The sequence below is a fragment of the Salvia splendens genome, chromosome 6 (genome assembly GCF_004379255.2).
Source record: "Salvia splendens isolate huo1 chromosome 6, SspV2, whole genome shotgun sequence".
Taxonomy (NCBI): domain Eukaryota; kingdom Viridiplantae; phylum Streptophyta; class Magnoliopsida; order Lamiales; family Lamiaceae; genus Salvia; species Salvia splendens.
In genome coordinates this window covers 8,343,964-8,369,442 of record NC_056037.1, presented here as the reverse complement: position 1 = coordinate 8,369,442, position 25,479 = coordinate 8,343,964, and the positions used below count along the sequence as shown (strand labels likewise).

At 36.0% G+C, this 25,479-nt stretch overlaps 3 protein-coding genes, 1 long non-coding RNA gene, 1 other non-coding gene and 1 pseudogene across 8 annotated transcripts; 5 read left to right on the top strand and 1 right to left on the bottom strand.

Moving 5' to 3' along the window:
• Window positions 1-814: 814 nt before the first annotated feature.
• On the top strand, window positions 815-5,452 carry LOC121808157. The gene is made up of 11 exons (XM_042208535.1): window positions 815-1,168; window positions 2,068-2,236; window positions 2,955-3,022; window positions 3,251-3,321; window positions 3,547-3,789; window positions 3,877-4,040; window positions 4,109-4,164; window positions 4,250-4,302; window positions 4,742-4,910; window positions 4,998-5,095; window positions 5,177-5,452. Exons 1-11 carry the CDS (start codon window positions 1,009-1,011, stop codon window positions 5,294-5,296), a joined length of 1,371 nt encoding a protein of 456 aa, XP_042064469.1. The 5' UTR covers window positions 815-1,008; the 3' UTR covers window positions 5,297-5,452.
• Window positions 5,453-5,776: 324 nt separating this feature from the next.
• On the bottom strand, window positions 5,777-6,632 carry LOC121808726 (annotated as a pseudogene).
• A 1,457-nt stretch (window positions 6,633-8,089) lies between these two features.
• On the top strand, window positions 8,090-10,466 carry LOC121808195 (transcription factor bHLH30-like). Of its 2 annotated transcripts, none has more exons than XM_042208585.1 (2): window positions 8,090-8,933; window positions 9,832-10,466. In XM_042208585.1, the coding sequence occupies exons 1-2, from the start codon at window positions 8,628-8,630 to the stop codon at window positions 10,288-10,290; spliced, it is 765 nt and encodes a 254-aa protein (XP_042064519.1). In that variant the 5' UTR covers window positions 8,090-8,627; the 3' UTR covers window positions 10,291-10,466. The 2 variants fall into 2 exon arrangements, with proteins under 2 accessions (XP_042064519.1, XP_042064518.1); XM_042208584.1 differs by having other exon boundaries at window positions 9,829-10,466.
• Window positions 10,467-10,497: 31 nt separating this feature from the next.
• TRNAG-GCC lies at window positions 10,498-10,568 on the top strand. Its single transcript has one exon. It is a non-coding gene; the product is annotated as a tRNA-Gly (tRNA).
• Window positions 10,569-11,639: 1,071 nt separating this feature from the next.
• On the top strand, window positions 11,640-13,627 carry LOC121808230. Its single transcript, XR_006052145.1, has 2 exons — window positions 11,640-12,782; window positions 13,385-13,627. It is a non-coding gene; the product is annotated as an uncharacterized LOC121808230 (long non-coding RNA).
• A 1,663-nt stretch (window positions 13,628-15,290) lies between these two features.
• LOC121808152 (uncharacterized protein YNL011C-like) lies at window positions 15,291-20,071 on the top strand. 3 transcript variants are annotated; one of them, XR_006052128.1, is made up of 14 exons: window positions 15,291-15,634; window positions 16,044-16,160; window positions 16,247-16,379; window positions 16,531-16,627; window positions 17,378-17,421; window positions 17,638-17,794; window positions 17,919-17,990; window positions 18,233-18,316; window positions 18,483-18,584; window positions 18,756-18,803; window positions 19,020-19,145; window positions 19,343-19,435; window positions 19,540-19,734; window positions 19,819-20,071. XR_006052128.1 is itself a non-coding variant. In XM_042208528.1 (13 exons), exons 1-13 carry the CDS (start codon window positions 15,403-15,405, stop codon window positions 19,657-19,659), a joined length of 1,425 nt encoding a protein of 474 aa, XP_042064462.1. In that variant the 5' UTR covers window positions 15,291-15,402; the 3' UTR covers window positions 19,660-20,071. The 3 variants fall into 3 exon arrangements, 1 of the variants encoding a protein (XP_042064462.1); XR_006052127.1 differs by having other exon boundaries at window positions 19,813-20,071; XM_042208528.1 differs by having other exon boundaries at window positions 19,540-20,071.
• Window positions 20,072-25,479: the final 5,408 nt, after the last annotated feature.

Sequence of the window (25,479 nt, the reverse complement as noted above, 5' to 3'; positions counted from 1 at the left end):
GACCTAGAGTGATGATGTAAGCCACGATCTTAGTTCAATGTATAAATAGAACTTAGATCTGGTAGAAAGGGGTTAGAATCTCTCTAGAGAAATAATCATATAGCAAGTCTGTGTTGTAAGCTGTAATTCGCAGATCAAGCAATACAAACCTGCCCCCGTTTCTCCCCGTGGACGTAGATTTACCTCAGTAAATCGAACCACGTAAAATTCTCTGTGTCGTAATTTATTTTTACGAGCATTCATCATCATCGAAAATTCGCGGAATCATCAGCCAACACCACAACAATTCTTATCAAACTTGCCCATTTTCTCTTGTATAAATGTGTTGGTTGTGGCATATATACTTGTATTGCCAATATAACCTCTCTCCAAGTTGCCAGTTCCACATTAAATTGCTTCTAAATTGGCTACTTTCACCACAAGTTTGACATATACCAACCTTTTTACCCGCTATTCTCTCGTTTTGTAAATGAATTGAACACAACATATTTATACTAGTACATTATTTGGGACCGGCTTCATTTATGATGGCCACTTTTATAAATAATAGTAACAATTAAATTTATTCAATATTTTATTAATTACACTTTTATCGACAGTTCTGCCAACAGCATACACACAAAACAAATTATTTATTGCCAATTATGTTTTCAATATTTTCTTCTATAAATAAAAATTTTCAAGCAATTCGATTGATGAATGAGAGATTTAAGTTAAAATTTCAAAATTTTATACAATGTAAATGATTTCGCCAATAATTGATACATGAATCTAACAAAGTACGATCTCATAACATTCTGATATAGAAACAAAAAAAGGACAAAAAAAATTGCAGAAAAAACAAAAATAGAGTCGTCTTCCCACGGCAGAGAGAATGGGCGCTGGTATGGCACTACTGTCCCTCTCTGATACAATGTGAAGATGGGGCGGAATGCCTCTTCCTCTCTCTCTCGATTCTGCTGACTTTGATCTTAGCGCTATTACTATAAATAGTATTTTCGCATACAAATGGCTTGCTCTTACTCTCCCCAATTTCATTCCATTTTCAGCCCTATTTCCACCAACAACAATTTATCTTCCTTCTCTTGCTCTCCTTCCCCCTATACTTCTTATTCCAATCATTCGCATCGTCGGCGCCGCAATTACCTGAATCTCGCAGCCTTTTCCGGTAACGTTTTCACTAATTCCTCGGATTTATTCCCTATGGCGATTGATTTTTCAATTCTATTTTAGCTGAAATGAATACGGGGCGGTGGGGATTTTGATATTAGTGGAGTTTGTTTCTGCAAATACAGTGTTGATTCGCGTTGTTTATGCCGTTTATTGTTTCTTGATTTTAAAATCGTCGAATTGTGTTCCGTACTCGACAATGAGTAGAAATGAAGAATATTGTGGAAAGATCACTGTTTGAACTGTAATTTAAATACGGAGCTCTTTCTGAAAGGAAGGAAACAAAAAGATGTTTGTATTTGATATCACTTTTTCATAGGGCTGGTGCTTACGTTGTTTCCATCATTAGAACTGTGGTAGGCTTTGATTTGTTAAAATTTGAAGATGGAAGTCTTATGATCAACGACAAATATCCTAGATGATTTTCAACATTTTTGGCACAGAATTTGAGGTCTTGTGCTTGTGTAAATCTGTAGGTTAGCTTCTTTTTCTCTTTATTTTGTGTAGATTTGAACCATATATTTAATGCTCATCTCTTTTAAGATAATCTTCACATGTTTTATTTAATTTATCTTTACCTATCTCTGGTAAGTTAGTTTGTTCGCTTAGCTAGTTTTTGTACTGTCCACCCCTCCAGTTTTCTTCCGGTCCTATCCATTTAGTTTGAAATCCCTATTGATAATTTTACTCTAAGATAACTCTTCGCTTAAGATTCTGTTAAACTTTAATCTGAATAGTAAAACCATGAAGTTCGATATTGCTTTGGTCTCCTAAATTTATGTTCAGAATTGCTTAATTGCTCCTAATTTGTCTTTGAATTCAGATACTTATTATGCTGCTTTAATTTAAAGCAGATGTTTATGATTCTCACTTCGGGTTTAACTTTTTACCAAGCAGGGTTGAAGAATATCTTGATGAATCAGAACCTTACAGCTCAAGCCATGAGTACATCTCAGGGAAACCTGGCTTCGAATCTTGCATCGAAGGTTGCCTCACCACGGGACATTGTAAATATAGAGGATAGACCTGATCATCTTCTTGTTCTTGTACATGGTATCTTGGCAAGGTAAACATTTTCTTGTACATGAAACTTGGATATCTGAAGTTATACTCTGTTTATGCAATCACCAGAAATAGATAGACATGCTTCCAATTTGATAGCATAAAATGTTGTCTCCGAATGAAATTGTCTACAACTGAGGATAAGACTGAGGTAGAAAGTAGTTATATATATTTCGAGATAAAACCTTGAACTGCTGTCATCTCTTCATTTCATTTGAGGCCTCAACTCCTTATGCTTCTTTCTTCATGGCATACATGTTTTGCATTATTGACTTCTCTAGATGAGCTAGGCTTTTGATAAGGAAAATGTGTCGTAGAATGATTTGATTCCAGAGAATGCACCATTCCTAAAAACGAGCATTGATGTTTAATAGGTACCATCTTGAGAATGCTAGTATTTAGTATTACAAATACTATGGACTTCTTCAGTTTACTTGGGAAACCATGATGTGAATTTCTAACATTAAGATCTGGTTCATTTAGACTTGTGCTGTATGCAAAATCGGTGGAGGCTTCTCACCCCATAAGCTAGTTGAAGAAACGTTTAGACTTTAGAAGTACTTTTTCATGATAATTGTGCTACTTTCTGGACGAGGCTATTTCATTTAACTCCATAATCCTGTCCTTACACAATGTTGTAGTCAATAATAATTCACTGGAAACAGTTGGCACTTCACTCACAATGTTTTATTAACATTGATTGAGGTTTCCAACTATTGCAGCCCAAGTGATTGGACGTATTTTGACACGGAGTTGAAGAGACGAGTAGGAAAGAAGTTTTTGATTTATGGTATGTTGTTTTTGCATTGCCAAAATATGATGTTCGCTCAACTTAGACAAGATCCAATTGACCTGTTCAACATTAACCACACAAACACATTGGTGAAATTATTTGGATCTAGTTCCTCTCATGTTATGTGCACTGCAGCAGGCAATTCATAAAGCATTCCCTGTGAAAGTGTGTTTTTTAATAATAACTGAGCTGTGCAAGCATTTGAAACTTGCTTATTATGTGCAGCTAGTTCATGTAACATGTACACTAAGACTTTCACGGGGATTGATGGTGCTGGAAAACGACTTGCCGATGAAGTAAGTTTGGGAGGGAATCTTTGTACCTGTCGTATTATTGCTGGAGTGTCTTAGTGTAGTTATCATGGATGAATTGTTTCACGAGGAGTCACTTCATATGCGTCTTTTTCTGCTAATGTTATAACATGTTCTCAGATCCCCTTCTTCATTTTCCTTCCCAGTCTCCATAAACGAATTATTAATGTAGATTCTGCAACCAAAACTAATTATTACCCCAATAAGCAGGTCATTCAGGTTGTGAAAAAGACAGAGGGACTAAAGAAAATATCCTTTCTGGCCCATTCACTTGGTGGACTATTTGCAAGATATGCAATCGCTGTTCTGTACACTCCTGGTGATGTAGTTGGGACTCAGGCCATGGCATTCCAATCCTCGGGCTCTTCAAATAAAGGTTTGATTGCCGGGATGGAGGCAATTAACTTTATCACCCTGGCAACACCTCATCTTGGAGTGAGAGGAAATAGGCAGGTACATTCCTTAGCAGACAACTTAGCTGATTGTCATATGTTTTATGGATTTGATTCACAAACTCATTAATTTTCTCATCGGTGGCAGCTTCCATTCCTTCTTGGTGTACCTTTCTTGGAAAAACTTGCTGCTCCTATTGCCCCTATTTTTACTGGCCGAACTGGGAGTCAGCTCTTCCTCACAGATGGAAAACCCAGTAAACCCCCTCTTTTATTGAGAATGGCATCAGATTGTGAAGAAGGAAAATTTATGTAAGTTCCAAGTGTATAAACATGGGATTTCCGCAAAGTTGAATCTTATTGGTCGACTTTTTTTACAGATCAGCACTTGGTGCTTTCAGATGCCGAGTCCTTTATGCTAATGTCTCTTATGACCGTATCCTGAATCCTGATGCATCCAGAAAGAGTATTTGAAAATCTGTGTTTTTCTCTGTTCAATTAATTATTCTTAACAAACACAGATATGGTTGGTTGGCGCACATCATCCATACGAAGAGAAAAGGAGCTTTTCAAGGTATGTGAAATATTTTTTACTGAGTAGTTTCTTATGAAGAAAAGAATGATAATAATCTGTATTTTCTTATATCAATTTATATTTAAATGTGTTTATTATCGTCAACTGCAACTTTGTTTTCACAATACAATAGATGAGTGTCTTCTAGAACCCTTTTCTGATAAAAATAAAATAAAATTGTGCTGAGTGTCAATTTAGATCTAGCGGCTTGCATGATTCAGTTCGAGATGTGTGGATAAAAATGCATGGATATAGATAGTAAATATAATTGCTTTTCTTGCAATTCTGATTCGCTTAACATTTAGCCTAAGCTGTAGAAGACTGCTTCTACTCCCTCTCTTTCTTCATGCTGTCTGAGGATTCATTCTATCAAGAAATTAGATAAAAAGTTGACAAGATTCCATGCTATCACTCTTGTGAGGATTTTGAACTTTGACAGCCTCCTAGGCGATCTTTGGATGGCTACAAACATGTTGTTGATGTGGAGTACTGCCCTCCCGTTTTATATGAGGCTCCGCATTTCCCACCAGAAGCAGCGAAAGCAAAGGAGGCTGCTAAAAATGAACCCAGCGTAGAAAACACAGTAGACTACCACGAGATCGTGGAAGGTACATACATACTAAATGGTAACTGAAGCAGCTAGACAACTAGTATCTGTTAATATGAATACTTACTTCTTTGCTCTCTTCTGACAGAGGAGATGATCCATGGTTTGCAGCGACTAGGCTGGAAGAAAGTTGATGTTAGCTTTCACTCATCATTCTGGCCCTTCTTTGCTCATAATAACATCCATGTAAGAACGCGAGCCTCCTCAAACTTCTTGTAACTCATATGTGCCACTCCCCTCCCATGTGATTTGTTGATTCTCAATCAGGTGAAAAACGAGTGGTTTCACAACGCTGGAGCTGGAGTGGTAGCTCATGTTGCGGACACCATTAAGCAACAGGAGATGCTACAGGAAACCTCCTCTACGTTCATTGCTGCTAATTTGTAGCTCTACAATCGCAATATGCTTCCATATATACTATTACTAACTTGTATATCTTCTCTCAATATTTGTTAGAACAACATCCTATATAGGAGTAATATATAAAGATGAGTGACAAGAATACGAAGTTTTTTTTCGATCTTAAAAATTTTATTTCATGTAGAAGACTTTGTTAGTTTCTTTACTTATAAAGCAGACGGTATAATGCCTGATAGTAGATGATTATCTAGAATCACCAGCCTTTTTTGGTCTTGGAAGATTTGACAACTCCTGCATAATTATTGATATGCGATTGTGCTCTGTACTCAATTTGGCTAATCTAAGACATTCTTGGGTAAATCCCATCATCTAAATTCTTGGATACGAAACTTCTTCAATCACAATTAATTCTTGGAAAGTACGTAATTTACATATATATATATATATACATATGAATCCATATACACATCACTTTTATAATAAGTTTGCACAAACTTCATCCCAATCTCAGGCTGTTGGATAAGAAGCTTCCATGGCAATGCCGAGAGGCCTTCTGCAGCTCCAACATCCCTCTGCATTCTGATGTATCCATCTTCGCCCCAGCTCGTGCCCCACGAGTTCTTGACAATCCAATACTTGGTGCCATCACTAGCCGCGCCATACCCAACTGCAGTCACACCATGGTCTAGCTCGGTCCCACACTCTCCTGTGAAGACTCCACTCGAGTAGAACTGGAAGTCTGAACCACTAGCATCAATTGCCACGGATATCGGTTGATTCACCACTGCTTTGAGGAGTGCTGATTCGCTGTTGGATGGCACGTCCTCGTACCCAGTGATCTTAGCTGCGTCAGATGATTCCTTCTTCGAGTTGCAAGTGCCATCCACACCTTGCAAGTAATGTTTGAATGAATTAGAAATGTGTGAGAGAGAGAGAGTTACCACATTGGCCTTGATCCTTAACTGGAGTAACAGCTCCTTTCTTCCTCCAATCAATGCTGGCTGGAGCTGCACTCACATTCGCATACCTAAACGGCGACGAAACAGAAGCCTTAGGTCCCGTTCTGTATCCATTTCTAGAGTTGTGAAACTCAGCATTGGTGAGATCAGCAAATCTGTTGACAGCAAGCTTGTAAGGCTTTGAAGCTGCTTCGTTGAAGGACTCGATATACTCAACGTTCTCCTTGAATATATTGAATCTCTTCACCTTCTCTCCCTCATCTTTGTACATGCGCCCATTCTCCACCATCCATTTCTCATGCCTCTCCATCATCGGGTGCAGTTCGAGCTGCAGCTAGAGAAGCGCAGAGGTGTAGCAGCACGATCGCTGCAATGAGAAGCTTCCAAGAGGGTGCAAGGGCCATCTCTTGAAAATGTGTTGGCTATATTTGGTTAATACGAGTGTTGGATTTATGAATCAATTGAGAATGGAAAGTGTATTTATAGAAGGAAATAGGAAATATGCATTTAGAGGTCCATGTCTACCTGAGAAACACGGTGAAGCATAAATAGATTCAAAACTCTATTTCGTAGAACGGTAGAAGAGAAGCTCCTCTACTTCCATTTTATAGACATCAAATTTGTACTATTATCTATTTATATGAAGTCTTGGTTAGCTGCTGTTGAACTTTTTTGTCAAAATCAATTTAAAAATTAATGGCGTAGCGTCTCAATTCTCAGGCACCAGATGTATGAAATTGACCCATAAATAAGCTAAGCTCTGCCGTTTGCTTTTCAACTGGGATTCATCATTTGGGCCTTTTCCTTTACGGGTATTACTTACAGTCTATGGCCTATAATCATTTGGGCCTCTTTATTATATTTGCTACATTTCAGCCCATCCCTATATTGCACCACTCTTTTACTCACAACAAAATGATAATTAGGTCTTAATTTGATCTGAATAGGTTAACAAGGAACCATAATTTACTTATAAGAAAAGGAACGAAACTTGATTGACAAGTCGCACGAATTGTTATATGTTATTTTAAAATTTTCATCGAATTGTTTAAATTTCTAATTACATCACTAACTAGACTAATCATCAACGTTTTTTTTTCTTAGCAATATGAGGTTCAAAATTAGGCCTGCAGGTAAACTGAACCTAGACTCGACAATTACAATAAGAAGTCAAAATGTTGATGAGAAAGATACCACTCAACCAATACTCAGCTAAGTCAACTATAAAATAATTGAAACCCTATGTCTTCATTCTAATTCATTATTGATTATCAAGAATGTGATGTCAAAGTGAGTAGTTTAGGCGGCAGTTGACCAAATATGGTATACTAGTATCAAATAATTTCACTCGATTCAACTTTATTTTTGAAGTAGAAATATTAAATGATGACTAAAAGAGGATGAAGAGAATACTAATGATACTAATTCAAAAACAAAAGAATTTACAAAAAAGTATTCGAAGCTTTATAAATATGGATGTTTATAATATATAGTTCACTCATAACGTGCGAGTTGTAATATTAGTAACTTATTACAGTGAGTCAGATACTGCACAATGATGACAAAATTAAAATACTAATTTAGCAATCAGGTATAGAAAAAAGCAAAGAGGAAAAATAAATCAAAATTTCTTATTAATCGGTTATTTCAATAGTAGTAATAAATAGTGTATCGATTATTGGGAAAAAAGAAATACTACTACTACTAGTTGATTAATAACCGAAAAATCAACGGTTGTAGTTAGCTGCAGTTAAAATTTAGCTGTCTTACTCTTACGTAGCCGATATCAATTGACTTAATTTTTGTATTATTAAGTTCCGAATGCAATATAAATTTCACGCAGTGTTAGGCTATTCGTTTATCTTATCCCCCTTGCCTTGGTTTCTTGAATTTGAGTTTGCAAAAGATTTCAGAAATGCAGGAATTCGACACCGTCAAAAAGAAAAAGAAGCTAATTTGCCTCTAGTTCTGCGTCTTCATCCCATTCTTCAAGCCCACTTCGATTTTGTCACCCCTCCTTCATCAAATTAAAGCAATGTCCACGCCATTGCTGATAATCACAATCCCCTCAGTTGCAACCCTCAAAATTCAGTCTAAAATGCTTGCTTTCTGGTTTTCCCTCGCCACTCGCCCCCCTGGCCTTGACCCATAAATCCTATTTTCAACTTATTTTTCAGAATTTCTTGAAGCTTTATATTCTTAGTGACTCAAGATTATTACTTTTTGTGCCTTTTTTATAGTTTATGGGCTGCTTTTGCTTTGACTCATGAAGCATGTGTTATTTGTGGCATGCTCTGTGCTGATTTCTTGGAACGAATATTATTTGTCTTGATATTGAGATTTTTACATTTCCATTTAACTACACAGTTAAATTGTAGTGGGATTAAGAGTCTTGTAGTATGATGCAGTGTGAGAATGAGTATGGTTTCAGCAATGAGTCTGATGTGTATCAATTGCTGCATAACTCAACTATGAATGTTGAAAAACGGGGGTGTTTGTCTACACCTGTTAAGCATTCTTTGGTGTTGGACGGTGAGAAGGGGGAGTTAGTCAAGGCTTGTGGGAGAGTGGGGAAAAGAAATGGGGTTTCGGCGACAAAGACAGTTGAGGCTTTAAGGAGTCATAGCGAGGCAGAGAGACGGAGAAGGGAAAGAATCAATGCACATTTGGAGAGCCTTCGTGGGCTTGTACCGAACAATGAAAAGGTCCGCTGTGTGAATGTATAGATGCTTGCTTTTGAATGTTGATTAGTTCTATTGTTGATTACTAGTGTGCTTTAAGATGTAGTTTTAGAGTTTGTTTATATTTTCCATCATTATTGTGGATTGTTTGATTGGTATTATTGATTACTTGTGTGCTTGTTTAGCCCCCTTTCATGATAGGTTAAATGTTAGTAGTAAATAGTAGGATAAGACTGAGTTTTGATAAACTAGGGATTGATTGTCTTCACGGAATGTGGACTGCGTTCGTCTTCTATTACTATACTCGATTAAAATATTAGACGCGTGTGAGTATGTTGTCCTTTGAATTTAGGAAGTGAGGTTGTTCTACTCTTGCAATGTCAACTCCATTGTTTTCTAGTCAATTCTTCTGTATATAGAAAGTGAGGCTATACTTTGATGTGATTGAATGAGGATTTTGGTTGGATGGAAGGCTAACTACCTGCTGATGCAGGTAGGGATTGCATTTTATGTTTAGTCTCACAAGTCAATTTCTACACCAATTATTTGTTTTTGTGCTGATAGAATATGATATATTGTTGTTGTCTGGATTCATCAGTGAGTTAGACGTGATCAAGTGAAGTTTAGCAATGATTGGGACTTCTGCTGCAAATTTTGACTTGATAGTAATAACCCTCCCTAGTTATGATTCAAATGCAAAGATTGACAAACCACACTAGTTATATTACTACTTTGCTAAATGTCTGCATCAATTAGATGCAGTGTTTTGTCAAACTCTGACTTTGTCTAATTTGATTTTGATTTTTGCATTGTGTTTCAACTATATATTTTTTTGGTTGACATGTTTATGATAATTTTATGGAGTACTTGTTTTATGCATTAATTTTCAGAGTTTGATGAAAGTTATTTTGTCTATTAGCAGATGGACAAGGCGACTCTGCTAGCCGAAGTCGTGAGCCAAATAAAGCAACTGAGGGAAACCGCGTCACAAGCCAGCGAAGGCCTGCACATCCCAATGGACACGGATGAAGTGAAAGTTGGAAGAGTTGAGAACCATAGTGGCGATGGCTCGTTCTTGCTTATTGCCTCCCTCTGCTGCGAACACTGGCCTGATCTGCTGTCTGATGTGAGGCAGGTGATGAAAAGCCTGCCGGTTCAAGTGGTAAAATCTGAGGTATCCACATTGGGAAGCAGGGTGAAGATTGCGTTCTTGATCACGTCAGTTGAAGGGGACGACGGTGTGGTCGGTTTGGTTCGTGCAGCTTTGAGCGATATTGTTGAGAAGTTTTGTGCATTGGCGGAGTCTGCTGAGCAACTGTTTATCCCCCGTAAGAGGCAGCGTGTTTCTTGCATCGATTCTTCGTCGAACTTGTTCGAGTGAGAGTTGTTTGGTGCTGTAGATGATGGTGGTGGATTGGTGGTGAATGCGTTTTTCATGATCTGTATATTGTAATGGTCGAAAATGGGTTGACTTTTTGTATCAACTCCATTCATTAAGTACATTTTGCATCTGAATATTGACCATTTCTTGTGGGGAATCAATAATGCATTTGAATATATAGTTATAACTTATTACATTATACATCAAGCACCAGTGGTCTAGTGGTAGAATAGTACCCTGCCACGGTACAGACCCGGGTTCGATTCCCGGCTGGTGCATATGTATTTTTCTTTTTTTGGATCTGATAAAATGAATCTTTGTTTTTATTTGTTGTTTAAAGAATTTAATTTCATAACCCACGTCGACAAAGTTAAATTATTCAAGTGGTGCCGCACCAAAATATTGCACAAGTATATTTTAACTAAGTTGCTCATATAAACACATATTCTTATCATTATTATTATTACAATTACTATCTAATACAGTATATAATATTCATAGTTGGATAGCTGAGCCCATTTTATATTTCTTTCTCAGTGAAACTAGTCATTAAATTGTCTTCAAATTCATTGATAAAAATCCAAAGGTCTTTGCTAAAGATCCTAACTCGTAAACATCTTCTTTCATCACTTTTCTATCCATATTCTGTGTGTAACTGAATTTGGAACTATGAGTTAAGCCTTGTCCAATTTGAATCAATTAAAGAATGGACTAAATTGGTTATTTTCTTTTAGAGAAAAGATAAATGTACGTAAATTGTACATGTAAATAATATCCTATATTTTTTAAATTTAAGTGAATTTAATAAAAAATTAGTTTTGTTATTTATTGTATTATATGTAGCAATAAGAAAGAAGTAATATACAAATTTTATGTCGAATCATAACATTATTTTGAGATTGATTCGAATTAATTATACAATTTTTAATAAGAAAATATTTTTTGCTTAAATATACAAATATTAAGTTAAATTTTTAATCTTTTTCGAGAGGTTGCAAAATGGTTAGTATGAAATTTATTCTAAATCAATTAATGTTTATAAAACGATTTTCAATATCAACTGTTAAAAAAAGTTCAACTATGTACATACAATTATGTACGTTTATCATTGCCCTTGTTTTATTGGCTTTTAATTAATTCAGTTATAAATCTAACCTCCGATTAAAGAAGGGAATTATATGGAATTTGTGTGTAAAAATTAATTGACTAATAAAATCAGGTTATCCATTCGAGCATACCCAATATCCAATCTGATAATTTAGATTTTTCCAAAATATAAGTACCTAAGCTAGATCCGATATTTGAAAATTAATCGAGAAATATCTGATGCCCTGATGAATAATCTATACATATATAAAGGGGGAGTTTTGGGGGTATTTATGGAATTATCATTTAAGCTTAAATATATAATTTAAATACTACAATCTAGACATTTAAGAATAAAAACTTTCTCATCATAATATAAGAAATAACGTGTCCCCTATAAAGTCTTGACCCCACCAATCAATGAAATTAATTATTCAGTTTTTTTAACGTTTTATTCTTCATATTTATAGGTTTTGATTGTAGGAAGTTAATTCCTTTTATTTTAATTATAAGTGGAGGAAGTGAAAGGTTTTGAAAGAAATTAACTTCTAATTTCTACTATAAATATATAGCATTTGATAGCTTATAATCCACACATTTCTATCTTTTTCTCATTACATTCTTTGTTGAACATTTTGCAGAGATTTGATCAAATTTTAGGTACTCTCTTGACTCTCTATCAATGTTAGTTTAATATGAAGTTCGTTTTCTACATCATAAATTTTATTATATAATAATAATGTTTGTTTATATTCCCAATTCTTCATATTTAATTTTGTTACTTTAATATTATCTAAATCGTTTAGTTATTTTCTATTATTTATTTGCATGCCTATTTTTTAAATTTGTTGTTATTAAGTGTGTTGTATGTAACACAATAGTCATAAGTGTATCTGAATTTGTCTAATATTAATTTAAAACCTATTTGTTTACATTATACAACTAATTCTAATGAGTATTATTTTTTATTATTATGTTATTTATATTTGAGCATTAAATTAATGTTGTAACTATTATAATTGGAATCTTTTGTTATAGGTGATGTGAATTAGATTCATTTTTCTTCTTAGAGCTTAATCAAAATGTTGTTTCAAATATCCCCATTCATGTATTGTGAATCAGAGCTCTACAATTTTTTATAATTTGTTATTAAGTATTTTAAATATATGGTATGTTTTAGTTGTATAATTCATAGTTATTTTGTTTACCATCTAAAATCAATAATGTTTTAAAATATCTTAATGAAAAGATTTTATTTATTTTTATGCAAATTGAGGGAAGTGGAAGTGAAAAGGCTTTGAAATATAAATTGAATAATTACTTCAAATTTATTGAGGAAATTGATAAGATTTTGGAAGAGAGACTCTCCAAATCTTTATGGTCCGTTTCTTCTACAATAATGACAGGTAAGGATTTTGCTTCTCTATAGTAATTATTTGGTTTTAATACTATTGAATTGCTTTCGTAATTATAATGCTAGGCTCATATGCTTGCAGGAATCCACACATTATAAAAAGTGCTCTTTACCGAGCACAGAGTCAATTTTTTGCTCTTTATATGTGGGGTTTTAATCATCTCTTTTCATGGCTAAATAATGTATTAGTAGTGTTTTGAGAAAATGTGTTTTGTCTCTTCACTTCCACTTAAATAATTTGAAAGGTCACAAGATATAAATGGTATTTATTATTAATTTAATTTACAATAAATAATACTATACCATTGAGTTACTCTCAAATCTTCTATAAATACCAATTCTGTTAATCAAAAAATACTATTTCAGTAAAGATGCTTCTGTCCGTCAAATCATGTGGAGTATTATCTTTCTCTCCCAGCTATTTAATCTAATTTGTGTTTTTAATTATGTTATTTTACTTTTGATGCTTATCTTATTTTAGTTTCTTATCTTTCCTTTTTATTACTGTATTTTATTCTATTCATTATATTATTGCAAACAATTAAAAAATATATGTGGGCAACTATTTTGTAAAATCTTCACTTATTTTTGCAGGTATACTTTTGCCTTGAGAAAGCTTCAAAAGTAACAGTTCTGCACCAAGATATGAATCCACAACCTGTTGGTTTGAAAAAATAGATATTATCATATGGGAAGACATAATTTAGTTGGAGATTTGCGGCTATTCAGTTTTACCTTACTTAACTCGTAGAATTATTGCATCACCGATTACTCAGTATGCATGAAATTATAAACAATTCAAGATATTGACAGACTGGTTTACCTCTCTTGCTTTCATTCTTGCTTTCAAGAACTACATTACTGCTTTTATACTTGCTTTCAAGAGCAACATTATGAAGTTACAATTTTTCTTATATGCAATTTTTCTTAGGCATATTAGAATTTCATTGGCTATTGAAAAAAACTTGAATTTCATAAAACAATTAAATTGAAGCATGGTATTTGAAAACCTGCTAATAATGATGCATTACTTTCCACGTCTATTGCTTGCGCAACATGAAGCATGAAGCTTGTGAGAAAATTAATAATATAATATAAATTTATTTAATTCAATCATTTAATTTTCTTTCTCATTTTTAGCGTCTTTTCATATTTCATTACTTTGATTAATAATAAAATATAAAATACAATCCAATAAAATTTAACCGTAGTTAATAACGTATTGATATAAAATTTAAAATTGCCAATTTGTGGGGTTTCAATTTTGAGGAAATTAAAAAGTTTTATTTAATTCTAATCATTAGTGGACAAAATGAAAAGTTTTGGTTTTTACTGAATTTTGATTGAGGTTTCAATATCCCCATGATATTAAAGTCTCTACATTGGTGTTGAAGTATTTTATACAATTATATAAAATCCATAACGATATTTACAGACATTTAATATTGCCATTGATTGGTGTTTATAAGTATGAGGAATAACGACCTTTTGTTGTATGAGTATGCGGATTAACCGAAAGGTTGTAAAGTAAATTCTGAGATTATTGCTTCAATGGCCTTCCATTTCATTTTCCAAAATTTATTATACATTTATTCGTTACTCATTTCATACAAATACAATGGCGGAAATTATTATCATTCATTTTCCAAAATTTGATAACATTTACGTATCGCTTAGTTTTTAATTTTTGGGAAATTAAAAGGTTTTAAAATTTTTAATAATAGGTGAAGAAAGTGAAAAAGTTTTGAGGAGTTATCTTCTATTTTTTGGACTATAAATATATGACATTTGGTAATTTATCCACTCACATATTTTTTTTCATCACGTTTTTCACTCCCTCCATATTTTCCAAATCTCTTCATATTGTTTAACATGAAGTTATGATATTCTTTTTATTTTTTTTCTATTATTAAAGTTTATTTTAAAGTGATTAACAAAGTAAAATTGAACTAGGACGGAGGGAGGATTTTATTTATATTTAGCTCATTTGTTGGTCATAATGATTATATTTTAACGTTAAGGGTTTAGGATTTAGGTTTCAAGGTTTGAGTTTTTAGCGTATTAGGGTCACTATATTGCAATGTAATGAAGCTCGACTATGATAAAGTATAGTACTGATTTAAATGGATACAAAATACAAAAAAGATTACACACAATTTTGTGACAATATTATTCTGCGTCGGCGTTTTTATACTTCAAAATACAATTTTAAAACTGTTTTGAGGTTTGAAAAGCTATCGTCCAATTTTAAAACTTGCAATACTACCAATTTATTTTCGGAATCAAAACTTGATCTTGTGTTAATCAATTAACAATTTAAAAGCGTATGATAAAAAAATATTTCATCGTGCATCGCACGTGGGTTAAAACTAGTAGCCTCTAATGTTGGAGTAGGAGATCCGCCTTATAAGAGGTAGTATTTCAAACTCAAGTCTTCAACATAGTTTTTATTTGAAGTAAATGCATTTCAAAATTCATACTACTACTACTATAAGACAAAAGCTTTGAAAGGCAGAAGATATAATTAGAAATGAGGAAGAAGAAAAATAGAAGGGAAATAGGAGATTCTGAATTTCAGGTGGACGAGAGTGTTGCCTTGAACAACAGTGATTATGGCGGATACTTGTTTGGGACCCCCGCCTTTCATGCCTCCTCTTTCTCTTTTAAATACCCCAAATCAAATCCCATTTCCCTTCTTTCTCTCTCATCACCGTTCCACGCCATTTTCCCGAAACCTCTCTCTCATGGCTCCCTCTTCTAATCCCACCCACCATTCTCACTGCCCTTCTGCTTCCACCTCTCCAAAGAGCGTCTCCTCTCAGCCCTCTTTGCTTGTCTTTTCGGGTACGTCATCTTTTTTACTTTCTTGGTTATTTCTTTATGGTTAGTTTTTTTAGGAAATGAAGAATTGGGTGTTTTGGATTTCGTAATGCTAGGATTTGAATGTTAGTTCTTGATGATTTCCTGGTAATTAAGCCTTGATCAATGCCTAATTTGATTTTGTACAAGTCTTGATTCAAGATTGTGATTGTGCTCTCAACTGCTAACCCGTTTTTGCATTTTAATCAATTAATGTGATTTTAGCACTGCCATGTTAATATGTTTGAAATAAAAAAAATGGGTGAATCGGAATCTAAGGTTCATGTAGTTGTAGTGGAGAATTTGATATAAAACCTGCATTATATCTATGTGAAACGAAAATTTTCATCATCTTTCAGTGTCGAAGCAATATTGAAACTTTGCAGTGTTGCAGGAGGAACTGCCTTCAATGGTGTTGTGGAAGAGCTTAAGAGCTTAACAGTCCATGTGGCTCATGTTCTCCCTGTTTCTGATGATGGAGGGAGCACGGCGGAGATTGTTCGTGTTCTTGGTGTGTTGTATATTGACCCTGTAATTTCAGGAACTGAAATAGGCTTTGAGGAATCATGTGATACTGACATGGATTCTTGTTTGCAGGAGGGCCAGCTGTTGGAGACATTCGATCGAGATGCTTGAGACTATCTGATCCGAGTACCTCTGAGGCTCTTGCAGTTCGGACATTGCTAGGTCACCGGTTGCCCCTTGAAGCACAAAAGGCGAAGTTCGAATGGTAATGAGAGAAATCGTGTTTTAGTGATCTCTTTCTACTGGTTCTTTATTCTCCTTTGGGCTATTTTCATATGAAGTCTTGAGATCTTCTTGCGAAGTTATTGTATGTTTTGAACAATGATTGCTTGTCTGATAAGTTGACAATTCAACAGGTATGATATTGTAGAAGGAAACCATTCTCTTTGGACAGGTGTCTCAAAAGCATACAGGGAGACTATTCGAGCATTTTTGGTTTATTTCCAGGATCAGGTCCGTATTTGTCCGGAGCATGTTGCTCTTATTACTCTGCGTTCTCAAGTGGCATATCTCATTGTTCTAACTTAATTCCTGAAATAGCTTCGTATTGCCTAGTGGCCACTACTCTGTTTCTTTGGCAGGGCTAATTGATTTCCACTTCTCCAAGAAGGATCATTTGGTCCTTGTTAAAAAGGCATTACTGCATTAGTGTTTTCTATTTTTTTGGCACGGAAAGTATTTTCATAGTCTTTCTGACGTTCGGTTGCCATTACTCATTATTATACGATTATCCAACTAGGATTAAGTTGTGAGATTATTTTAGCTGGAGGGGGTGGCTATGACTAATTATCATAAAACTATCGATCTAGGATTAAGCTGTGGGATTCAATCTTATGAACCAAACACAATACATATTCAATCATGAAATATAATCTTGCAAACCGAACAGCCCCAAAGAGTATTGATTTGAGTTAGCATTTGGTATAATAGCTTTGGTCACTAATTATGTTTTGAATCTCTTGAATAGTATTTCGTTTGAATGATCTGTTAGAATGTAAGGGCTAATTGTCTTTAACCATTGTCTATTTAGTGATTTTATATATGTGCCAAATTTGGCGAGACCATATAATATCCTTGATGCTGTCTTTGGAATATGCTGAATTTTCTAGAATAAACAGTCCACACCAGTATTACCACGTTTCTGTTATAGTGGTTTATACAATTATGCTCATTATAAATATAGGGAAAAACTATAATTTGCAGATCCTTAGAAGGTCGGATGAAGTATTCTGTTTCAGCAACGGAAGGTACCCAGTTATTTGTGAAAAATTCCCAAAATACATATTCTTGTATTGAATGTATTACTACTGTCTGTCTATCTCTGGATTTCATTGATTGGTAGAGTTTCCTTTGCAAATTATAATTCAATGCAGGATCGAATCAACATGCTGTATATGTGTTATGTTTGCTCTTTTTATTTCAAAACCAAAATTAATATCAGGTCATTCTTCTCTTACTTGCAGCATCGGAAATTTTTTCTTTGCTGGAGCTCGGATATTCTTTCAGTCTCTAGATGCTGCAATTTTCTTGTTTTCACGTGTGTCACAAATTCCAACAGAAAGCCTGGTCCTACCAGTTATATCCACAAATGATAGGCTTACCTTGGGTTGTGAATTATGGGTACGAATACATGTATTTCGCCATAGGATGCTTTCTGACATCGCACCATGCCAGGCTTGTGAAATTTAATTATGAGTTGATGTCACAAGTTTTAAATTTACACTTTTTTCTGATCGATTTCTAGGATGGAACCATAATACGGGGTCAGAATGAAATTTCACATCCAACCAGTGGATCTATGCAGCCTATAGACAAGGTAAATATGATTAAAAGTTGACATATGTTGATATACCTCTTTACTTCCGCTGGCTGGTAGTGATTGATAAAATCCCTCAATTTTTGCCAGTATAGCACTGTGTTATCAGTTCATACGATTTGAGGTTTTATTATTGGACAGGTCCTGGTCTTATTTTTCAACTCATCTTCTATTTTTCTTTGGTTACTGCATCACAGTGTAAATTCCTGTATGTTTGATTGAAGAGGTGGTTTCTTCTACAGAGTCACTCTTCAGCTCGAACTCTTCCTTCAAGAATAAAGCGGGTCTTTTACATGTCTAGCGAAGGCAGCAATTTATTGCATGAGGTAGGACCTCTTTTAGCTTATATCACTGGATCACGACGCATAATTTGAGTTTGTGATTATGCTATGTGCACATGTTACATGCTTCTAATAACCAGACTCAAGGGCTAGGAATAAATGCGTTCTCGATTTGAAATACTTTCTCATGATTTTATATGGTTTTTTACAGGTATTTCCTTCTGCAAATCCATCTGTCTTAGACCAGCTGAACAGCGTTGACTGCATTATCTATGCCATGGGTTCACTGTTTACTTCGATATGCCCCTCTCTCGTAAGCACTTGTCCCTCTCTTGTAAACACCATCTTTTGGGTTGTTTATATTTTATGCTTAAAATTTTGTCACTATTTGTGATCATTTAGCTGAAATACCCCCTTTTGAGCGTTGAGTACATAACTTGTGGTCTTCATTTGAACTACTTTGTTGCTTGTGCTTCATTTTCAGGTTTTACGTGGAATTGGTGAAAGTATTTCTTCAAGATCATGTCCCAAGGTATTAATACATTTTTAAGCTTGAAATATCTTGATCGTACGTCCTTCAATTTTTCTTGCCTAATTAATATGATTTGATCTCTTTAATTGACTTTTCGGCTGTGTAATGGGTTTTACCATTATTAACTTTTTTTTTGCTATATACGTATGTACATATGATTGTATCTATGTTATGTTCAGATGATCTCATTTTCTTACAATCAATCATGTCTTGAAGGTGCTTCTCTTGAATGGTACGCATGATAGAGAAACTGGCGGCTTTACAGCTTCCTGCTTTGTGACAGCTATTGCCGATGCTCTGAACAGAACGTATGGCGATCCTCTTAAGAGTCTAAACAGTCCTGTAAGTATCCCGACTTTCTTTTATAAAATTACTTATTTTATTTTTTTATCGTTGCTTAGTGTTTTGTGAAATATGAGAAACTCTACTTGAATTTACTCGACTATCTATTCTTGATTCTACCTCATGTGAATTGTGCGCTATTTTGACCCATAAAAAACTCAAATATGACCCAAATTTTTATTCGCATCTTTTTGTAGCCTAACCAATACATCAACACAATATTTGTGCCCAAAGGTGGTCAGATTCTCATTGATACTGATAAATTGGCTGCGCAAGGGATCTCTCGTGTGGTATGTGTTCTTTGATGCAATATATACACGTGAATTAAAGCTACTAAACAGCATTGCTTTAGTAGCATGTGAATTGCTTCCGACGTGTTATCTTGAAATTGTAGATAACTGTTGAATCAGTACACGATGCAGCAGCGGGCATAATCTATGATCCGACATCCCTAATACAGTCTATGGCGAATCTGTTGACTGAATCCACGACAAAGGACATGACTTCAACTTGATCTAGGTTCAGTTCCAATTTCTTCGCGTTCCACACAGATCATTATCTTAGTTTCTGTTGGGCCTCTTCTGCTGAGGTGAATGCTTCAAACCTCGTCCGTTGCCGGTTATGATTGATGCTTTATTCGGTGTTTTGATTGGAAAATTTTATCTAGGTGAAGGTATTGGCTGGAGCTCATTTCTTGATTTTTTACCGGATGATGGGTGGTATTCACTCAATTCTAGTACAACATTTGTACTTGTATTTTTCAAAGATTGAGATGTGGTAGGAAACTTTAGTAGATATGGGTAGATGTATTGGCTAGATTTGCAATACAGGATGTTGTATTTTGTAATGTTGATTACTCTCTTCTCTGTCTGAAACCAAGAATAGGCACTATAGTATACTACTCCACACTTCTTATTCAACAATAATCTTCTTTTAAATGGATTGATGCATACTGCTCCCTTTAATTGAAACAATCAAACTTAAAGATGGAAGCATTTTTGGTGTTGTGTAGATTAAATTGCATACTAACTACTATTAGTTTCCACTATCTTAATAGACTAATTTAAAAATTGCCATTTCTTCATTCAAATTCGTTCATTTTATGAGTGTCAATAAATCCATTTCGATTCTGAATTACTTTTGTACTATCATAAACTTTGAAATAGTAAATAATACTCCCTCCGTCCCATAAAAATATAGACAATAGATATGACACGGAAATTAAGACAAAATTGGTAAAGTAAGAGAGATGAGGTGAATAGTATGGTTAAGTAAGAGAGGGGAGAATGGTAGTTAAAGTAGTGTTAATGGATAGTGGGTCCTACATTATTAAATTGATATAACTTTTCAAAAATGGAATGCACATATTTTTTGTGGGACGGACGAAAAGGAAAGAGCAATGGGACGGAGGGAGTAGGAGTATTTATTTCAAAGCCCTTTCATCATAAGAATAATTCAAAGCATAAAACTGGGAGAAATTTCAGATCTCATTGATGACAATGTTTGAAAACATAAAATTTGACGTAGATAAAGAAAAGTTCAATGAATAATGCATAGAAAGCATAACACAAAAGTGTCAATGAAATTACACAGCAATTCAATCCTTTGAAGTAAGGTGTTGCCCTCATTGATTTAAGTAAGCTTCATCCAAAAATCCACGTTGGATTTTCTGCAGCTCTGGTAGAGCTTCTTTCATATTAATCCTTTTATTAGGGGAATGTGCAGAGCACTTTAAAGCTAACTCCAATATGGATGTTGTCAATTCCAAAATATTTTGGCCATGTTTTTCTTCAACATTCACTACTAAGTTGACATCTATAACTTGATATGTGAATTCTGGAACTGACCTTTCAATCCAACTCTTCAAGCTTAGATCTCGTCACTTAGGCCTTTTTCTCGTGAATACTTCCATCAACATCACACCATAGCTATACACATCGCACCTTGTGGAGACTAGTCCTTCTGAACCATACTCTAAAATCACACAAAAATACTACTCCCTCCGTCCCACATAATTCGTCCCAGTTTTCCATTTTGGTCCGTCCCACATAATTTGTCCCACTTCAAACTTTCCATTTATGGCAAAAAATTATACCATTACTAATTACAATCAGGCACCCCAAATCACACAATTAATACAATTAATTGTCCAATTAGCTGTTTATTCGATCTCCCCTATTTCGCCTACCTCATTCATTTCGTCTCCCCTTCAATTTACTCCTCCCACCGTCCCCACCTTCAATTCGACTCCCCTGGAATTTACTCCTCCCACCGCCCCTCCTTCAATTCGGCTACCCCATTCAATTCGCCCCCCATTCAAGACGCTTCCCACCGTCTCCCCCATTCAATTCGCCTCCCAACCGTCTCCCCCATTCAATTCGCCTCCATTTTCAATTTGCCTTCCCACCGTCTATAAACCCTGATCTACACCCATTCTCCTCAAATCCCACCGCCTCCACACAACTCGCCTCCCCTTCCACTCCAAGTACTCAATGTGAAAACCCTAGATCTACACCGATTCCTCCATAACTGCGACCGCCTCCACACAAATCGATGGATGCTTATCCCGACTCTCACACTGGTTTTTTTATCGGTTGATCTGGACGATCTCGTCGTCCCAGACACTCTGGAGCATCTATGGGATTTTGACTCCGCCATCGACGCCGGAGCACTAGTTGACACCGTTGTCCCCGTAACCCCAGCTGATTTCTTCATACCCGTAGATGTGTGGCCTACTCACTATGGCATCGAGTATGCCGACCGTGGTTGCCCCTACTACGGGCCACCACCACCAGCCACCCCCTACAACGGCCCATCACCACCAACCACCCCCTACACTCGGGCCACCACCACCAGCCACCCCATACACCGGACCACCACCACTAGCCACCCCCTACAATGGGCAACCACCAGCCACGCTGATTTGGTTGCTGGCCTCTGCCCAGATTCTGTGCACCGTTTTTCTGCTCACTCCAAAGTCCTTTGTTGTCTTCACAAAACCTCCATATGCTACTTTACCTTCGTGGCACAGTTGTAGCAGCCTTTGAGCTATCAGATTTTTGGTGTCCACTCCTACAATGCGCGAGTTTTTGTCGCCGGTGATATCTCCGGCACTGTCTCCGGCACTGTCTCCAGCAGCATACTCCATTGCCCAATAATGAAAACTTTCTGAGGGCAATACTTCTTTAAATCTCCTTTTGTTGTGTAGGTATGCCTTTGTAGCTTGTGGTAGTTGGTCATACCCTACTAAACTCCCTCCAAAAAAATTTGTTTAAGTTTAGTTGGAATTGGGAATTTCCTCCCAGAAATCCAAAGTTGTAATCTTCATTAGACACTCATTGAGAATTTGTAGTGTGTGGAGTTTTATAGAAGACGCAATTTGGTTTGAAAAATCAGTGAATGCGCATAATCTAGAGCATTGACAATTGAGCACTTTGGATTTAATTTTATGCACACTAAAACACTAATTACAATAAAAAAATTTGAATTTTCCAAATTTAATTATCCTCAATTCATCACTAATGGAAGATTTTCATCAAAATACAATAAAAATAAACAAAGTGGGACCCCCTTTTCACTACCTACCTTCATTTAAATCAAAGTCAAACAACATTTCTTAAAACCCGTGCCCGGTCAAAGTGACCCGAATTATGTGGGACGGAGGGAGTAACATACTATACCAGTCATTAAACATAAGACTTCATTTACTCAATTCCGTCAAGATGAGCTTGATATTGTGAAGGCGTCATACGGGAAGTGTCCGCCATCGTGGCGGTCAAGTACATGGACAATAGGGTGTTCGAGCCCGAGCCCAAGCCCGCCTAGCTTGATTCGCCTCTGTCCCTCCTCCCTCTAGCCGCCTTCGCCGCCTTGGTCCCTTACGGCCGACGGCGCCCACGGGAGGAGCCCCCTGCATCGGTGGTCGTGAGGCAACCTCTTGTGAGGTGCTGTCTGACCCGCTCTCACTAGACGAGTATTGGCCACCCGCCGTGTGGTTCGTGCGCTTCGAGCTCGAGCCCTGGCTGGACTGGACACCACCGGCCAACCTTTCAACGTCTTTGACGGCCTCCCAAACGTCGACATGTTTGAATTCTTTGCCGTTGTCGTCAAAGAAGACTCGCAAAGCCACTTTCATAATGCCGGCTCCACTGGCTCCGCTTTGGTATTGAGCTGCTTCATTCTTGTAGATGCCGCAAAATTTTTTGACATCTCTGTCGACGCGGTCAAAATGACTGCGGAGCATCTTCAGGGTGTGGCCGCGGGACTGAGCCGGCTTGTTCTAGTTGTAGGCGGCGGTGACCTTTTCCCAAAAACACTTGCGGGTTTGTTGATTCCCGACGATGGGATCGTACGAGCCGCTGACCCAAGAGTTGAACGGAGTCATCGTGTCCGCCCAGCTGTATGGATGACGGCCTATATCCGCTTCATCGGCTCCTTCTCGGCCGCTTCCTCCTCTTCCTCCACGGCGTCGAATGCGCGACCCCTGGAGCTTCCACCGCCGCGTCCTCCTTCCGGATTGGGTTCATCCGGAAAATCCTCCTTAATTTGGGATAATCCCTGCGATTGCCCATACCTCGGGGCGGAGGGACGAGCGTATGCATCCACATCAAAATGGGGCGGTTGGTACGCCGCCAGCGTCGACGAATCGGAACCGGAACCGGAACCACCCAAGACATTGTACATGCCCCCCAATCTCCAAACGCGTTCAAGTCATATCCGTCGGAGCCGCCCTCGTTTTCATCGCCGGACATTTTTTAGATGAAAATTGGAGAGGTGAGATGAAAATTGGAGAGCAAATGAAGATGATTTGAGAAGAATAGATGTGTGTTTGTGTGTATAATGAGGATGAAAGAGGAGTATTTATAGAGTAAAAAAAAAAAAAATTTAAAAATTAAAAAAATGGCCGTTGAACGGTCATATGACCGTTTTTTATTTTTTTTATTAAAATCGAATTTTTAAAAAATGTTTTATTGCGTCAGCAGTGACGACGACCACTCGCAGGCCAGCGAGTGGGCGTCCCGCCTAGCGCCAGCGCGCGCCATCCGTCTCGCTGGGACGAGACGCTCGCCGAGACCGGGACGAGACGCGGGGCTGAGACGCTCGCCAGTGCATATTCTTTTGGGACGAATGATACCATTTAGTGAATATCAAGGTTGAATGCATCCATCTTAGATGTATCTCCTTGATGTAGAAATGAAGCTATAAATAAAAATTAATAGTAATACATAAATTAAAGGATCCATTATAGACTAGATCTACACCAAATCCGGATTTCAAAAATAAAAATCTAGTCCTAGATGTCTAACTAAATTGCTTCGGCTTTTAAAAGAGAAGAAAAAGGAAAAATCTAGTCCGAAATGGCTAACCAATCTTCTCAGTAAAGAATGAGCAATCAACAAATATGTGGAGAAGACATACACTCAAAGATTATTAGTACTACTCCTACTATTTACATGTTGCAACATTTAAGCTTTATCTAGGCAGCTTAAGTAAAAAAAAAAAACCTTGATTTTTTTTATGCCCAATATTTGAAGTCATTTTTGGCATATATAATAAAAAAGTGTTTTTTGTTGATTGGTTTTGGCAGACCAATAACTCAAACTATAAAAAGTGTTTTTTATGCTTTTAGTGCAAACCTAAAGATATGTATTTTTTCTTCAAAAACCTATAATGGGATTGATTTTGTAGTACTGTTTGATATATTATTCTACTGCATTTTAGGTTTTGCAGTACCGTTGGAGATGGTCTAACTAACTCTCCTACCAAATAAACCCAGCATATATATTTGTTTGTGTCTATATTCTTATCTCATTTCTCACAATCCCAATATTTATGGTCTATTATTTCTCCTACCAAATAAACCCACCATATATATTTGTTTGTGGGATATAATCAATTGTTAACTCACCCCTTAATTGCTAACTACAACTAATTTAATATCATAAGATTTGAAAGATCTAATGGTCTATAAATTGTCAACATAATATAATTCATTTTTTTCTTTAATTTTTTTAATATTAAAAAATCTAATTTAAATGTCAGAAAAAAAACACATGAATTGAATATATCAACACCGTATTCTTGAATATGTCCAACACAGTTTTCATAGACATTTTGCATGTAATTAAGTTACAATTTTTGTTAATTACTATTTGACATTATCTGCTTGGACAAAAAAATACGAAAACTTCATAAAAACAAATTCAGTTTTGATCTCGATAAACATATGCAAGATTGAGATCTCGTTTGGAATTCCAATTATTAAATTATCTTTTAATTGATATTATGTGTGTGTTGTGAAAAAATAATTTAAATTGAGTAGTTATAATCTTAA